General features: G+C 41.1%; 1 protein-coding gene across 2 annotated transcripts; it reads right to left on the bottom strand.

Annotated features, from left to right (window-relative positions):
* Positions 1-2192: 2192 nt before the first annotated feature.
* On the bottom strand, positions 2193-11869 carry PDIK1L (PDLIM1 interacting kinase 1 like). Of its 2 annotated transcripts, XM_034754199.1 has the most exons (3): positions 11809-11869; positions 8922-9223; positions 2193-6106 (listed from the first exon to the last, which is right to left on the bottom strand). In XM_034754199.1, exons 2-3 carry the CDS (start codon positions 9204-9206, stop codon positions 5366-5368), a joined length of 1026 nt encoding a protein of 341 aa, XP_034610090.1. In that variant the 5' UTR covers positions 9207-9223; positions 11809-11869; the 3' UTR covers positions 2193-5365. The 2 variants fall into 2 exon arrangements, with proteins under 2 accessions (XP_034610090.1, XP_034610088.1); XM_034754197.1 differs by lacking the exon at positions 11809-11869 and having other exon boundaries at positions 8922-11401.
* Between the last annotated feature and the right edge of the window lie 5039 nt (positions 11870-16908).

Raw genomic sequence — 16908 nt, 5'->3', positions numbered from 1 at the left:
CTGGAAAAAAAAATTAAAATAAAAAATAAATAAATAAATAAATAAAAGTCAGGCAAGGAATTGGGACAGTTTTGCCTTGAATGTAATCAGTTTTATCCTGTAGCAAAAAATGTATACTTTAAGGAGCAGAGGGAGGAACTCATTAGCTTCTTGATTTTAGCACTCAAGTCTTTCACTGCTGGGAACCTGGTCCATTTTCTCCACTGGGATAGATGCATATCATAGGTCAGGATTTAGATGCATTGGCAAAGATGAAAGATTTCTTTGGTGGAGGGACAGGGGAGTCAGAAGACAAGGAAATAGAATTTATAAAGTTTACAGCTTGTGCTATTCTACACATTACTCATCTCACCCTAGTTGTACTATCCCTCAGTCTGAAACACTCCTACTACTATTTTTTTAATTAATCATGGAGAGTATTTTTATAATATTTCCACTCATTATCACAACTAGGATTTTTCATCATAATTATTAGCATTACTGTAGTTTTTAGAAGCCCTAGCCAAGGACCCCAGTGTGCTAGGGAATCAGTGTCATTTCATATGCCTCCCCAAAAAGAGTCAATTACATCTAACAGGCTCCAGTATCTGTCTAAGCAACCGATGCTGCCCTCTGATTGGGGAGGCTTTTTTCCAGCTCCAACTTAAAACCAGACTAGTTTAAACAATAAGGTCCTATCTAGGCATTCTGCACACATTAGCCCCTTTCTTTAATGCTTCCCTCCAATCCTTTGCAGTGAGGCTAATGTTGCAAGAGGTCATTGCTGGGCTGGTGACAATTTCCACACACATTCAGAACAGTGTGTGGCATCGTTCTGGAATAAGTCTGACTATTCCAGTGCACCACACAGACATCCCCCTAGGATGAGCCTCCCATTGGTGTGTATTTGAGCATAAGTTAACAGTACAAAGGTCATTCTAATGCATGGTTCTCAAACTTTTGTATTCGTGATCCCTTTCACACAGCAAGCCTGAGTCTGACCCCTCCCCCATCCCTAATTAATTTTTTAATATATTTAACACTATTATGAATACTGGAGGTGAAAGAGTCTGGGGGCAGAGGCTGACAGTTCACAACCCCCATGTACTAACTTCGCTACCTCCACGGTGTCACAACCCCCAGTTTGAGAACCCCTGTTCTAATAGGTTATAGGTCACTGACCCAAAAGGGTTGAGGCATCTCTGTCTACAGAGACCCCGCTGGGATAGGCTCAAAAACCTAACAGGATTGGTAACGAGAGAGGGTCTTTGAGAGATCCAAAAGACAGCCCAGGGTGGCAATGACTGAAAATTGTTGCACTCTGATGCCTTCAGTGATATGTACGAGAACATTTTGGTGATCTCAGACCATTTCTTAATGGTAAGAAAACTTGTGCATAAGACCCTCATTAACAGCCTCAGCAGAGAGAGCAGGGATTGAATGGACACAGCCCATTTCTATTGGTAAGAAAATTAGCTGTTGATCTTCATGTCTCGTCAGTCCCTGCTGTCAGATTTGTGGCACACTGATGGGAAGCCAAAAGAAAACTTGTTACTACTGATGCTATTATTCTTCCATGAATAGAGATAGGCTTGGAAGGATTAGATTTTTAATCAGTAAATGTTGGTAGACATCAATTTCACCATACACCTACAAACCCATGAAAAAAGTATTTTCTTCGATAACAAAAATGTACAGATAGTCAAAAAGAAAAATCCTGCTTGAGAAGTTACTAGAGTGTGCTTTAAGGATATTTACTTTGTATATTTTGACACACAATCTTGACAATTTGTGTTTTAACAATTATAAAGCTTTAACTTTTTGAATCTCAATGTCTATTGTCTGACCCCTCCATAACTTCCCACAGCTGTGAAAATTAAAAAAAAAAAATTAAATGCGTAAAAATAAACTGTCAAAGTTATCAAAAAATAATAAAAAAATGAATTCTGCCAAGAACGGAGAAGAGACATCAGGGTTCAAAAGACATCAATCTAGCACCTTTCATAAGCACTAAATTTATTTAAGAAAATGACATACTAAGAAACTGATACTATTCAATAGTCCTTTCCTGACAAGCAAGTGACTGAACAGACAAAGAAGTCTCTAGTTTAGGTGATGGTTAAATATAAAACCCAATGACACTGACTAGGAAGAAAGTTTCTCTACAGTCTCCAAAGGTTTCATTTAAATTCAGATTTTATTTCAAAACAGTCATGAACTTAATAAATTACACAATAATTTTCTCCCTTTATAAATTCTTCATAAAATATATTTTACAATTTTAAAGAAAGATTAGAAAGTCTTTTCTTTCTGAAGTGCTGATGAATATCTTGACCTTTGTCATGCTGGTGAATTATTTTGTAGCTGCGACAATAGTTTGATTTATCAAAGGTTTTACAACAAAGGTTAAAAAAAACAATCACACAAAACCACAGACCTCAAGGACTATCATTCAGTGTTAACCAATGAAACACTCAGCTTCACCACCACCACTAGGCTAAGCACCATGCGAGGGTCTTATAGGTACCCCCAGCCTTAAAGTGGCAATCAGTGCAAAGAAACACTTTGGGAAATCAACAGTTCTACTGTATGATCCATTAACTCTATCGCTTTAAATTAATTTCTCAACTGAAGTTAAGAAGCAGGTTCATGGTTATCCTTTGAAACTCTTCAGAGGAGATTAATTGATTCACAAAGAAGGTAAGTGCTAAATATTATCCCAAGACAGACTAACATTTTAGGGTACAATAGTGAACAAACTAGCATCCCTGCTTTGGTATTTTGATATTTTTAAAATCTTCAAGCGTTTGTAGTTCTAGCAGGGCACGATCTTTCATCTTACATAACCCTCAAAAAAGCATCAACTTTCCAATGTTGGAATGTTACTAATACATTGTACAGTAACACTGCACACACAGTCCAGTTTTACCTTCCTCCTTGCACTGTGACCTTGTCTCTAAAGGCAAGCTGTGGCTTTTAGTATACCGATTCAACTTACAAAACATTAACAGGATGAACAAATGACTTCCAATAAGTTCCATTTATTAATTACAAAGTTTAATTCCCAACCGTACCTTTATAGACAAAGTCACATGCAAGAAAGACAGTGACATCACTATAAGCCTGCTCAAGATGACCGGGGCCAATTTTCAGTTGGTATAAATCAGCAAAGCACTATTGAAATCTATGCCAATTTATACCAGCTAAGGTTCTGGCTCAATGTGTTCTATCAACATCTCAATATGACAGTACATCTTTTCCTGAAATCTCTTGCCACCTTGTATTTTTACAGCATCTTCAGATTTCCAAATGCTTTAGAACCAATAAGCCATACAATACACCTTTGAAACATGGAAGTATACTCACTTGAGAGACACAGAAGTTAAATAACTTGTCTATAGTGACAAAAGTGAGTCAAAAATAAAATTCAGGGTTCCTTTGCTCCCTGCTAACCCACTACACTGTGCAAGGACAGAATACAATTGGCTCTTACAAATTCCTAAACATTTAGTAAAGTGACCAATAACCCTGCTTCATGGTCCCTTCCCTTTTTGTTTTAGGAGGGACAAACTATACTTTTCATTTGTGGTAAGTGTTCACTTCACTTTATTCATGGGGACAGTAAACACTGACTGGTCAGTTTCACTTTCTGATGTTCACACAGCAGTCCTAGGGTGGAATGTTTGGATTGCAAGCACTCCAGGGGAATGTTTAAACCCAAACAAGAAGTGTTTTTCATTTTGAAAGTTTTAAAAATTTCATGAACTTGGTTTTGTAAAAAAGTTGTTTAAAAGCCCACTGCAACTTTAGGATTTTAATCAATTAGACGTGACAGTTGGATAAGTAAATTTCGTCTCAGATCTCCTCCCCCAATTATGATCAGTTTAAAGGGTAAGCAAGTAAGATCATGTACCTGAGCTAGTGAGCGTTCATGACACTACTGCAAAGCTGTTTTAGTCTACCCTAATATGCACTCTTCATGAAAGTTCTCCAATAACATATGAACCAGTTTTTGTGGAGATGGGTTAAAAGCCTTGTACTATTTCAAAACTTTTAGATTTACCATCCAGGATTAAAAATAAAATAAAATCAAAAGGAATAAAACACTACCTCTTAATATGTAGCAAAAGAATGCAAGGACTGATTAAAGTTTTCCACGTAAAAGGTTCAACTAAAGCGGAGATATTTCATTCACACATTGAATTTTAGAACTTCTCTCCAACATTTGAAAATGAAGATGCTCACCATTTAATTAAATCATCCCCACAGCACGCTCACATTAAGTGACATAACTGCATCAATGCCAAGAAGAAAGGAAGAGCAAGTGACTAACAGAACTGGGTAACAAACAAAAGGACAAAGAAAAATTGTGTTTCAGTCTTTTTTTGGGGGGGAGGGGGAAGAGTCTTAGAGTACTATTTTATCTGCTGGATTCCTCTATTAAGTATCTACATTTTCATAAACCAAGTTCATAAAATAACCATCCCGAAAGTGCTGTAGTTGCTACTGGATTATAGATGCACAAGTGCAGGCATGTTAGGAAACTGTAGCCAAAGGTGTTAGAGTATTTGGTTATCAAAATAAAATAAAATTGAGTAATTAATGATCTAACGAACAAGCTAGCACGATTGCATAAATCTGTAATTTGACTCCCTCAGCTACAAACTTACTAGGTGGTAAGTGCTCAGCTAAGACACATCTCAGCACCTTTAAATCTTCTGATTCCTTTGCATTGCATTTTTGTCTACAAAGTCAAGTTTTAGGCCTTTTTTTGTTAACATTTATAGGCTATAAAAATAAAAATGTAAAAAAACAATTCATTTGAGAGCGGGGAGGGAAGTATGCTTTTCGTTTGTTTTTCTCACAGATCCCAATCATCCAGATTCACACCAAATAATTTAAACAAAAGTGGCATTTTCTCTGTATGGAATGCAAACTCACATGCTCAGTCACTCACATATACATAAATATATACACACAGTTTTACTTTACAAAGCACAAGGATTTGCATTACCAGCATGCAAACCTCCTCTTCCATGGGAATTCCTAATACTGTGCTAGGAAACTGGAATGTCTGCAATACTCCATAACATATTTCTGGAAAGCAAGAACATCTCAACTCATGAATTTTCTTGGCCAACTTATATAAATTATCTTTACATCCACACTTTAGTATAACATCTTGGTAATATACATATAAATGTATTTAAAACAAAATGGCCAACTCAAGTTTACTTTAATTTATGCAAATCAAAAGAAATTCAGTTGGTAAAAACTAAACCCTGAAGTTCTCAGTTCAGGTTTGTTTTGTTTTTTGCTGCCACAAAAGGCTGCACCATTGTAAAAAAACAGAAGCAGCTCTGTTGAGAGGTTTGAGTATTCGAGGTCACGTGTCCCAGTTGCTGTCTTTAAAAGCAATTTTGACTAATCTGAGTTCTAATTCAAAAGCATCAGGACGGTCTTGTGGGTTGGCAGCCAGCATTTCCTTAATCAGCTGCTTCATACGGGCATTCATAGATTTTTTCTTTACAGGGATGAGAAGTTCCATTTTGGGGTTTTCTAGAAGTGCCTCCCCAACTGGCACAATCTCTGTCCCTTGCTTCACATAGCTCCCCAAAAGTTCTTTCTTCGTCTCAGTGTCTATGAAGGTGATCCTTTCTAACATTGCCCAAATTATAATCCCCAATGCAAAAATGTCTGCTTTTGCAGTGTAATGTCCTTCCCAGACTTCAGGGGCCATGTAGAAGTCAGTCCCACATGCTGTTGAAAGGAAACATTTATTTACGTTGACAGGCTCTTCGGGGTTCTGTCCTGAAGCTGAACATACCTTACTTAACCCAAAATCGGCTACTTTCAGAGTGGGTTCCAAGTCATTAGCATCCATTCTGCTTTGTGAGATCAGAATGTTGTCAGGTTTGAGATCACGATGGATAATCTGATTTTTGTGAAGGAAAGCCAGGGCACTGCTGAGTTGAAGCATGAAACTGGTGTTGGTCTTGCGGCTCGGCTTTCGGGATAGCAGGTACTCATTCATATCTCCTCCATCACAGAAATCCATTACGAACCAAAGGTAATAGGCGCTTCTGGGATCAAAGGCGATTTCTCCTTTTAATGAGGTCTCTACAAGCTGTAACAAGGAAGAGAGATTTCACATACCTGTTCAGGAAGCATAATTCACAGAAACAAAGAACTACTGACTGAAAAAAGAAGAAATGAACAGAGAAAGAAGTTACATTCTTATCTATTTCATGTAAAATTTAAAAATTTTTAAAATATCAATGAATTTGACAATCCTACTAATTTTCTGCCTGAAAAACATAGCTCAAACTCCAATTTAGAACCTAGAGCTATGGGCAGATAACAGTATTTTGAAAGATACCCAAGTATCACCTTCTCATCTGTTTCAGCTGGGCAGTGTCCCAGCCACAGCAAAGCTAGATTCACCCATTCTAACAACTTTAATCCAAATACAGTGTTTCAGCCAGTAGCATTGATACAGTGCCAAGGAGTCACTTGTCCTCTGCTGATGAAACATTATGTAATGGAACTCTGAAACTTACTTTTCACTCCATCTCCATGTATAAATTCTAACATACTATCCATGAATAAAATCTAAAGAAGAATAATCAATATGCATAGCTAAACAGCAATAGAAACTAACAGGCTTCTGCTTTTGTTGAAATTATTTTAAAGTAATCACTTATTAACGAGCTATTTTCCCAGATGCATGGAATATATTTGAGCAGGAATTTCCAGTTACTGATTTACATGAAAACTAATGAAACGACTAATCAGCTTTGTTAATCCTAGTTACACAACCGTACATTTGCTTCTTCAGCTTATGTGAGGTGGCTTTCAGCACATTCTGGAAGCTAAGCATTTCAAACCATTTGTGTTAATAAAACACCACATACTATCAATACATACTGGACTAAGGATACTTGGAAAGAATTTTCAAAAATCAAAGCAACTGCTAATAAAGCCTTCTAGGAAGACTGTTTGAATCAACGGTGAGGCTCTTCTTCTGAAAAGTGAGTGCAAAACACATGGCAGCTTTAAAGTGACATTGTTAATATAGCTGTGCTCCTAAGGTTGCAAGAAGCAGAGACTGAGCAAGGAATACAAATCATGTTGTTCGAACTACATATTCACATTTTACCCACACCTCATGACAGTGAAATTGATGAACTGTGGCAGTAGTGAGGAAGCTTTCTAGAGAAATATGTCATAACAGTAAATTTTTTTTTCTTCCATACAGCCCTGCCAAGTCTTCATAGTATTTAGCACCTTGGTTCAGACCATTAGTCCACAAAGTTCAAAATCCCACCCCTGACAGTGGCACAACACCAACAGGCAGATCCTCAACTAGTTTAAACTGTCAAAGTTCCATTGGCTTCAGTTTATACCAGCTGAGTATCTGTCCCCAAATGCTTCCTAAGAAGGCATTCCCCCTTCACTACTTGAATACTGCATCTGGCCAATTCTGTAGTGTTCTATTTTTTGGGTAGGGACAGGGCAAGAGATTTGACTGCCCCCATCTTAACATGTATAATTATAAATGTCATTATAAAGTTACCCAAGCCTCTTTGAAAGTCTAGATACAATAGATAATTCTATACTTATAAGCTCTCTGGGGCAGGTATTATCATTTGCTGTTTTTGGACCTAGCACAAAGGAGCTCTGATTTGGTTGAGGCCTGTAGGTGCTACAATACAAGTAATAATAAATAGAAATATACTGAACCCACGCTCTTTGTCATTCTAGCAGTACCCTGTAGATCATCCTTATTCCATCAATCCAAAATAGAAAGTTTCTTTAGCTCACTTAGTTTAATGTCAATAACACTGGTCCCTTTAACAGTGAGCTAGGCACTTTCACAATTTTCCTCAGCAGTCATGTCTAACATTGTCCACTGAATCATAGAATATTAGGGTTGGAAGGGACCAAAGGAGGTCATCTAATCCAACCCTCTGCTCAAAGCAGGACCAATCCCCAGACAGATTTTTACCCCAGTTCCCTAAATGGCCCCCTCAAGGATTGAACTAACAATCTTAGGTTTAGCAGGCCAATGCTCAAACCACTCCCCCAACGAAAAGACTGCTAAGTTGTGAGGCGCCTTCCTACATTTGTACAGCACAATGGGGCCTAAATCCCGATTGAACGCTACCATAATAAATATTTAATAAAAAGAACCTGCACTGGACGCAAAAACCAACAGGAACAAGTGTCTGATTATTACATATCTGATCAGCTCACACAATTTATATTTAATGACATATAAATAAAGTAAACATTTGATAAGTATTCACTGGATGTGCTACTCACACACTGAAGAGTGCTTTTATATACAAATGTGAATGTACTTTCACAGATATATTCCTATCATGGCCTCATCACCTTTGCTACCCTTCCAAATGCTTTTAAGGTTTATTTGCCCCCTTTTTAAAATAAATAAATAAATCTCTCTTGCACTCTGGTAATGGACTTCCTGGTTACAGGCAGAATCCTAAGCAATGGTTTCCTAAGCAAAGATGGTTACTTCCTCTTCAAAGGACAGCTGGTGTTTAGAAATCTTTGTGAGTTCTGTCTTAATAAATTAGCAAATGTCCATTCATGATTAGAGCTACTGTAGGGCTGTTACCCAGAAAATGCAACAGTGTGTATCTGGATAGTGTTTTGTTTTCATTCCCTTAAATTGTCAGAGCTATATGGGATTTTAGCTGTGTGACTTTCATTAAGTCTGCTGGAGTTGCATGGCTATAAATCTGAAAATCCAGAGGATTCTGTTTAGTAAACCCATTGTATTCAAACATCTCTAGAGAACTCTTAGCATTGTTTACATTGCATATAAAGAAAAAAAAAGTTGGCCATACCTTCCCCACTTCTTCCTGCCCAGCTAGATACCCATAAATTACTCCCATCCCCCTCCCAGCTTCATGTACCTGTACATAAAGGGAAGAACTGGAACCATGTGACATCTTCTGCACCATACCATCTTTCTGTAAGATGCACTCCTCCAGGTGGATAACATTTGGATGCTGGCTCTTGATACTGCTCAGTGCCCAGAACTCACGTAGCGCTAGTTCCACATTCTCTGGAGCATGACACCGAATTTTTTTCACTGCAACCCGCGCAGAGGTCTTCCTGACGACTGCTTCATACACCACACCGTAACTACCACGACCAACCTCCCGTATTAGATCGTACTTTGGCTGGCTACTCACCATCTTCAAGGTCAGGGATTCTAGGGGGAAAAACAATAACATGGGACTAAATCCTATGAATGACGACTGATCTGCATTTCCTCTCTTTGTATCAGTATCGTTTGGGCTAATCACTGTGCTTAAAATCATCAGTATTTTCATTCATCAAATATAAATCAGATTGCAATGAGCCATTACATTCAGAAGTTACCAATATGAAGAAGCCTCAAGCTTGTTTAGTAAAATCACGACTAAGAAGGATTTTCAAAAAATATACACTATATACTAGTGTTATCATTTTAGCTGGCCTTTATCATAAAACGTTCACAGTTTAGGCACAACAACATCATCTCTATCTTTCACTTGTATTAGGTCAGGATAGAACTGTCACATAACTCTCTCGACTGCTTAATCTCAACATCTTTTACACTAACCCTGTGTACAATATCAGTGTAGTACTGTGCTTTCTTTCCCTATATATTATAGCATTTTTCCAGTTAAGGTCCTGGCTGAAGCCCATACTTAATGCAGTTTGGCACAATGTATAAAATCCCCTAAGTAGGAAGTCACATACAGCATGGGTAAAAATTTTCTGTTGTAGTTTAACTATTAAATGATTTCCTGGTACTGAGGCAAAAGGAGTACTTTGAGATGTATTTTAATTTTAAATACAATCTGAACAAACAGTTTATTATAAATGGGCAGTTTAAATAGGTCAAGATATTTAAAAAGACATTCTACACTGTTTACACTCAAATTCTAGTTTTGTTAAGAAAGGAAGGAGGCTAGACTAAAACTTGTATGTTCATATTTTTAAAAAAATCATGGGAATACAGCCAAGATCTTCCTTGCAAGATTACAAACCCAAAAATACAACAGCATTGCACTAATGCAAGCCAACCAGAAAGGGACACTAATTACAGACAGAAAATAAAGTTTGGCCAAGCAGAGTGATTTGCAAAAAGAAAATAAATGGACTAATGGTAAAATAGCAAGTTAAATTATTAGAATTAAAATACTTTTTAAAAGTTAGTGACACAGGTCAGTATATTTACTACAGTAAACCATGCACGAAGGACTACTTCACTGAAGCAACCTTCTATCATCAGGCAACTTTCAAGTATCTACAAGGTTTGCAGCACAAAATAAATTACAAATATCATCAGTGTCATGACAACATCAGTGCAGATATATGGAGACTTGGCAGCAACATCTTTGTTATGTGAGTTTACAATCTTGAATGATTTAAATGTAAATCTATAAATTCCCCACAGAAATGCCACTACAATGTGAGATTCAGATAGTAATATTTATTTAGCCTGCTCCTATAGCATCATGATATAAGCATATGGAGAATAGTGCAGCCTATTAGTAACTAGAAAACACACAAAGGAAGGTACACGCACACAAAATGGTATCAAGTTCTGATATTAAAAAAACCAACAAAATGAATGTAATTGTGAAGGAAAGCCACATATTTCCCAGACATGGTCATCTCAGGCTCAAACAGAGCATGGAGCACAATTTACCTTTTAAACACCAGTTTACTCTACACTGTACTAGAAGCACTCCCATTGCTAAATAAATATAAAGACGGTCATCTGTCTTTCCCACTGCCCTCCAAAAAAAAAATAAATAAATAAAAAGCCATTTTCAGATTCAACAAGCCCTTTCTCTCATACAGCAGCAGAACATTCCCAAATATCATCAGGGCCTATGTAATAATCTAATCTAACCAAACCTCACACCCCAGAAGACACATGCTAAATAGGTGCTAACCCAGTTAACCATCATAGATGAGGCTATCAGGAACGTATGGTTAAAGTTGACCCACAAAGGAAACACCCAATTGTGTACGTCTTTTTTGGGGGAGTGGGAGTTCCTTTAGGATATAGGAGTAGGGCCTGGAAATTAATTGTTTGGCTTTTTTTGGTAAAAAGGTCACCCCACCCACCCCCCATGTTTTGTAATATCTAATTTCACCTATTCTCTACTCAGATGACTAGAGCACATCAGACAAGTAAGGGAAGGACATGCTGATTGATTGACAGGTGAAATGATTTTTACTCAGGTGTTTCGAGCCTATGTGTTTCCTCAACATTTAACTCAAGTACTGGAAAAACTACAGGGTGGGAAACTCTCTATACTCCCCCCCCTCCCCAGTGCTCTGGTGCTCCCTGGAGACCTCCAGCAAAACCAGAGCTGGCCCAAGATTCCTGAGGGGGGGGGGGGGGGAAGCGGCAGGAAATTAGACCCCACCCCCCAGAGCCCCAAGCAGGGCACCAGCCCCATCGTTCCCCTACAGGCAGGTGAGGCCTCGCCCCAGACTCCCAGAGCCCCTCCTGAGCCTCAGCCCCCCCGCTCCCCTTAGCCCTTCCCCCATCCTTTCCATCCCCCTCCCACCTCCCCTCAGCCCCCGCCCCCTACAGTCCCCTCCCCCATCTTGACAGCGGGGGACTCGGGCTTGCCCTCTCCCCCCGGCACGGGAGGCCGCGTTGCTCGGGCTGTCTGTCAGGAGCTCCTCCCCTCAGCCCCGGCTGCAGGCCTCGGGCCCGCTCGGCTCCCGCCTGCCCTGTGCTGTGCCGCACCGGACAGCCGCCCTCCCCGGCCGGCCACTGGAGGTTACCTCAGCGCCGCCGCGCTCCCGCCGCCCGGCCGCCATTATAGGGTTCCCTTCCCCCCCACTTTGGCGCCGACACACCCCCCTCCGCGCGCCCCCGCCGCAGCCCGGACTCGACTCCCGCACGCGCCCTGCCCTTGCCGCTGCCCCATTGGCTGAAGCGGCGGGCGAGCCCCTTCGCCTTCTTTGTGGCGCGCGCCGCCGATTCTCATTGGCTGGGCCGGATGCGCGCTGGGCGGGGCTTTCCCTAGGAGCTCGCGCCTCTGTTTGCCGCATGCATCTCAATAGACCTCCTCGTTCCCCCGGTTCCATGCATGGGGGTCGGGATGCGGGGTGGGGGGAGGGATGCACGCCTGGTGCAGCTCCCAGAGCAGCATAGGGAACAGGGGAGACGAGGATGCACCACTTAAGGCAGCTGACTCAGGGGGGGAGAGTTGGTTTGTGAGGGGTGGATATGGCGTTCGTGCAGCTCACGTTAGGATGCAAGGAAGGAGGGAGAGGGGATGATGCGCCATGGATGCAGATCATATGGGGGGGGGGGTGTAATATACACCACTTCGCGCAGCTGACATAGAGATTGGGGGAGGAGGTCGAGGAAACCACGCCGTCTCCCTCTCTAGATATTATCAACACCCCGTTGCAAATCCAACCTGCACCTCTGCTCCGGTTAAGTAATAATGGTTTGAATTGCATAGGGTGTGCCCTCTATCCCAAGCCCTCCCCAGCCCACTTCACCAAGGGGATGCTGCTGCCCCCTGCTTGCTGCCGTCCCCTGTGCAAACACCTACCGTGTCTGTCACTCATAGATGCTGATTTTCCTGCTGAATTTTTATGTATTTCTCATTTTTCTCTTCTGCAATTAGATCTTTGCCATTTTAAAAAACAAATCCTATTAGTTTGCCTTTTTAAAAAGAAAAAGCAGCCCTTGTTAGACTGCAGCTTATTGTTTGCCACGCAGGGAAGAGGATTGCACCTTTTGTTATCCCTTGTCACTGTGTGATGGGGACATGCCTTTTAGGGGTCTGCAAGCACATTGAAGGATGCGATCATTTGGTAAGATCCCCCCTCTTCTCGAGAGGATGCAGGGTTATTGGTATCTTCCCTTAAAGGGACACTGTCTGCATTTTTCCCTGCTGGGAAGCAGGAAGACACCCTTACTGACTATGCGGTGTCTCTATTATACTTAGTCACCTGCAAGACATACAGTTCAGAAGTGATGGTGACAGGCAGCTGAGGTCCCATCTTCCTTAAACCTCCCAGATCAATGTGGTAGAAAAGGCATCACTGCACGCATCTCAGAATGGGTTAACGTTTAATGCCCCTGGACTTCATAGCACAAGACAGTCAGGTATCAGTCTTCATTAGAACACTCTCACACGGCTCGCAGGCAGGGATCAGCATTCATTACACCCCTCATTAATATCCTCCAGCGCCTGCCTGTGAAAAACAGTCAGAGTGGAAGTGCCCTGATCTGAGGCGCCCTCTTCCCAGGAATGGGGCTGCACCAGTGTTTCCCCCAGGAATTGAAATTAGGGGCAGGGATTGCATTTCCGGGGGGGCGAGGGCCAATGAGGGTTGAGACCGTGAGGACGAAGGTAGGCTGTGTGGCACCATAGTAAAAACTGAAAAATGTTTCATGATCATTTTATTAGATTTAACTAATGTTTTAAAATCATCACAGAAATTAAAGTTGGCTACTCAAGCCTACTATGAAGCACTACATCTACACCCTTCTTGGTTTTTTGTTGTAATTTTGCACAACTCTTTGGTGTCTTGTGTGTCTGTTACTTCCAGTCCTTCATGATATGCTCATGATCAGGCAGAAGGCAACTTATTTCAGAATACAAAATTCTATTCAATGAGGAAAAAGAACACTCAACTGCAGCTGTTGTGACTGGGAATAGCAAGAGATGAATTCCTACTTCTTTCATCCCAGGAAACAGAGCACAAAGATCGGGTCGAACTACTAGTGATGATAAAGAAGAAATAGTTGAAGTTAAATCTTCATTCATTCATCATATGATATGCCACTCTGTGTTCAAAATTCTCTATTCTGTCCTGATCACATAGCAGCCCCATTGCTGGTAGTGCCTCACTCCACTCAACTATAGGTGTTTTATAAGACAGACATCTGTAAAAGCTACGTGGAGGTTGAGTAGAATCCAGAAATCGCTCTTGTATATTTGTAAGAATCAAGTCTGTGTATTGTTTCAGCTGGCTTAACAAACACTTCTTGTCCTCTTCACTTAAGGAATCAATATATAAGTACCTTCATTAGTCAGCTTCTGGACTGAAGTCTTTGCTTCTTCCCATACGATTTCAATGGATATCGCTGATTGATCCAAGGGTAGCTTCTATTGCTGGACAAAGATCTACTATTGTTGTAGCAGATACCTGGATGACATTGTTTATGACCCATGTGGTTTCAACAGTAGACTTACAAGAGAGAGAATGGCGATAGTCTTCTCTGAACTTAGTACCAAAAGTAGTCCACCGGCCTAGCCTTACTACTTAGATTGGTCCTATCTTGGTAGATACTTTCCAAAGCCAGTAATAACGGTTGCAGTAATTTTAAGACAACAATCAAGGATCGCTCATGAGAAAGCCAGCAGGTTTTCCCAGGTTGGACTAATTTGAACTTCAGTCCCAGTGTATCTTCTATTTGTTTCCAAGACATTCAGTCCTTTTGGACTCTTGCTGAAAAAAGAGTATAACAAAGCTGTGACGTTGCACTCTATATGTTTATGGAAATATGCTTATGAGTGTAAATATGACATAACTGGAATATGCTTTATGCTAGATATGCCATGTAACCTATCTTTGCAAAGGTTATGATCTACTGAATATATTCATCCTATTCGTATGCATGTATCATTTTTATATCTGAAGTTATGAGTGTTGGCTCTATGTTTGTATTTGAAGAGTTTGTTGTATGAAACACATAAGGGAGGTTTGACTAGCATATTGTGAAGGGACTATTCAAGTAATTGGAAGTATTTAACTAACAATGGATTTCGGGAGACGCCAATCCACATCTGAGCTTTCCTAGGAACGTTCAAACTAACATGTAAACAATGGCGTTGGCCTGCAAAAAGTAAATCATTCATGGACATATGACTTGCCCATGTGGCTACAAACTCCATCTTGGTGCTATGATTTTGCACAGAAGAACAAAGGGGTTTCCGCCCACAAGAGAGAGAATATAAAAGGTCCTGGAAGCCTCTCCATTTTGGTCTTCAGCTGGCTCAAGAGATGTCCTCTCCACCCAGGGCCGGCTCCAAGCACCAGCGAAGGAACCAGGTGCTTGGGGCGGCCAATAGAAAGGGGCGGCACGTCCGTGTCTTCGGCGGCAAGTCCCTCAGTCCCTCTCTTCCTCTTTGAGCTGCCGCCGAAGAGGAAGAGAGGGAGTGAAGGACCCGCCGCTGAATTGCCACTGAAGAATGAAGCGGCGCAATTGAGCTGCCGCCAAAGTGCCACCGATTTGCTTTTTTTTTTTTTCCCCTTCGCCGCTTGGGGCGGCAAAAAAGCTGGAGCCGGCCTTGTCTCCACCCCAAAGAGATGACTGATAGAAACTGGAACAAAGGACTGTAACTACGGGGGTGGAGGGGAATGATTGCTAGATCCAGGCCACAACTACAACGTTGGTCTGAAAAGGATTGTACCTGAGATAACATGTAGGGTGAGAAGTTAGTATTTGTGACTAGATCCTTAGTGTATTAAGCTAGCCTTGCGTATTTTGATTTATTTTACTTAGTAACTTACTTTGTTCTGTCTGTTGTTACTTGGAACCACTTAAATCCTACTTTCTATACTTAATAAAATCACTTTTGTTTATTAATTAACCTGTCTGATTAAGTGATTAATACCTGGGGGAGCAAACAGCTGTGCATATCTCTCTATCAGTGTTATAGAGGGCGGACAATTTTAGGAGTTTACCCTATATAAGCTTTATACAGAATAAAATGGATTTATTTGGGGTTTAGATCCCATTGGGAGCTGCGTGTCTGTGTGCTGGAGACAGAAGTACTTGCTGAGTGGTTTTCAGTTAAGTCTGCAGCTTTGGGGGCATGGTTCAGACCCTGGGTCTGTGTTGCAGCAGGCTTGCGTGTCTGGCTCAACAAGACAGGGTTCTGAGGCCCCAAGCTGGCAGGGAAAACAGGCTCAGAGGTAGTCTCAGCATATCAGGTGACAGTCCCAAGGGGGTCTCCGTGACCGAACCCATCACAAAAGCCATTACATGTATGGCTTTGTAATGTCTTTTGAAGATTCTGCAGCTCTTACTAGCACTAGCAGGAATAGATGTCCTCTGCAGTGTGTACAGGAGAGATTTGGGTTACATTTTGCTCTGAGCAAAGCTTGGACTCCACTATGTCGCACATATGATTAATTAAAGAAAGGTCTGATCTGGGTTGGTTCTTGTTTTATCTGAACTGGATCATCTGTCCGTAGTATGTGGTCAGCCCATTACGTCTACCTATACTGAGAGGTGGGAGAAAAGAAGCTTGCCAGAGACACAGATGCTTTCTCAATGTCATACACAACCTCTTTCTTTAGTGGGGTTTCCACTGGAGGAGATGTATGCATCCAAGCATATAAAAGTCAATTTATCCCCCACAGCATGGACAATATATTGGGGTGTGGGGTGTCAGCTTTTATTGTACGGAAGTCACATCTTGCTCTTTGGATTTTTTTGCCATAGGATGAAGCCTGTCTGATTAGCTGAGACAGCATTTATTTTGTATGGTTTGTTAATTTGGCTGTTAAGCCCACGATAGTAGCTATCAGCAAGCATCAGTGCACTGATGGCATTAAGAGAGAGGCGGAGAGGGTGAGCAGTAGGGATGGGGTAATTCCCTGATCCAGTTAAGCTACGCTCTATCCATTTGCCACCGCACTGGATGATTCTACTGACGGGGGGGGGGGGGGGGGGGGGGGGGGCGGGGAAGAGTCCGGTAGTGGATGCTGAAAATGGATGTCACCATGTTGTGGCAAGTCACTTCATAACCTATGTGTGCTCATGTGTTTAAAAGATCAGACTTGATTGTAAGGGTACATTTCTAAATGGCTTGGGGGAGGGATAGCTCAGTGCTTTGAGTATTGGTTTAC

Source organism: Trachemys scripta, chromosome 20, assembly GCF_013100865.1.
Source record: "Trachemys scripta elegans isolate TJP31775 chromosome 20, CAS_Tse_1.0, whole genome shotgun sequence".
Lineage (NCBI taxonomy): Eukaryota > Metazoa > Chordata > Testudines > Emydidae > Trachemys > Trachemys scripta.
Note: the sequence above shows the minus strand (reverse complement) of the source record. Positions and strands in the feature narration are given on the sequence as shown.

Bases quoted from the DNA above. Each gene is read 5' to 3' on its own strand.
- PDIK1L (XM_034754197.1), bottom strand. From the start codon at position 9,344: ATGAAAATACTGATGATTTTAAGCACAGTGATTAGCCCAAACGATACT. The intron at 6,107-8,921 runs GTACATGAAGCT...TCCTTGTTACAG, and splicing joins GTTCTTCCCTTTATGTACAG to CTTGTAGAGACCTCATTAAA.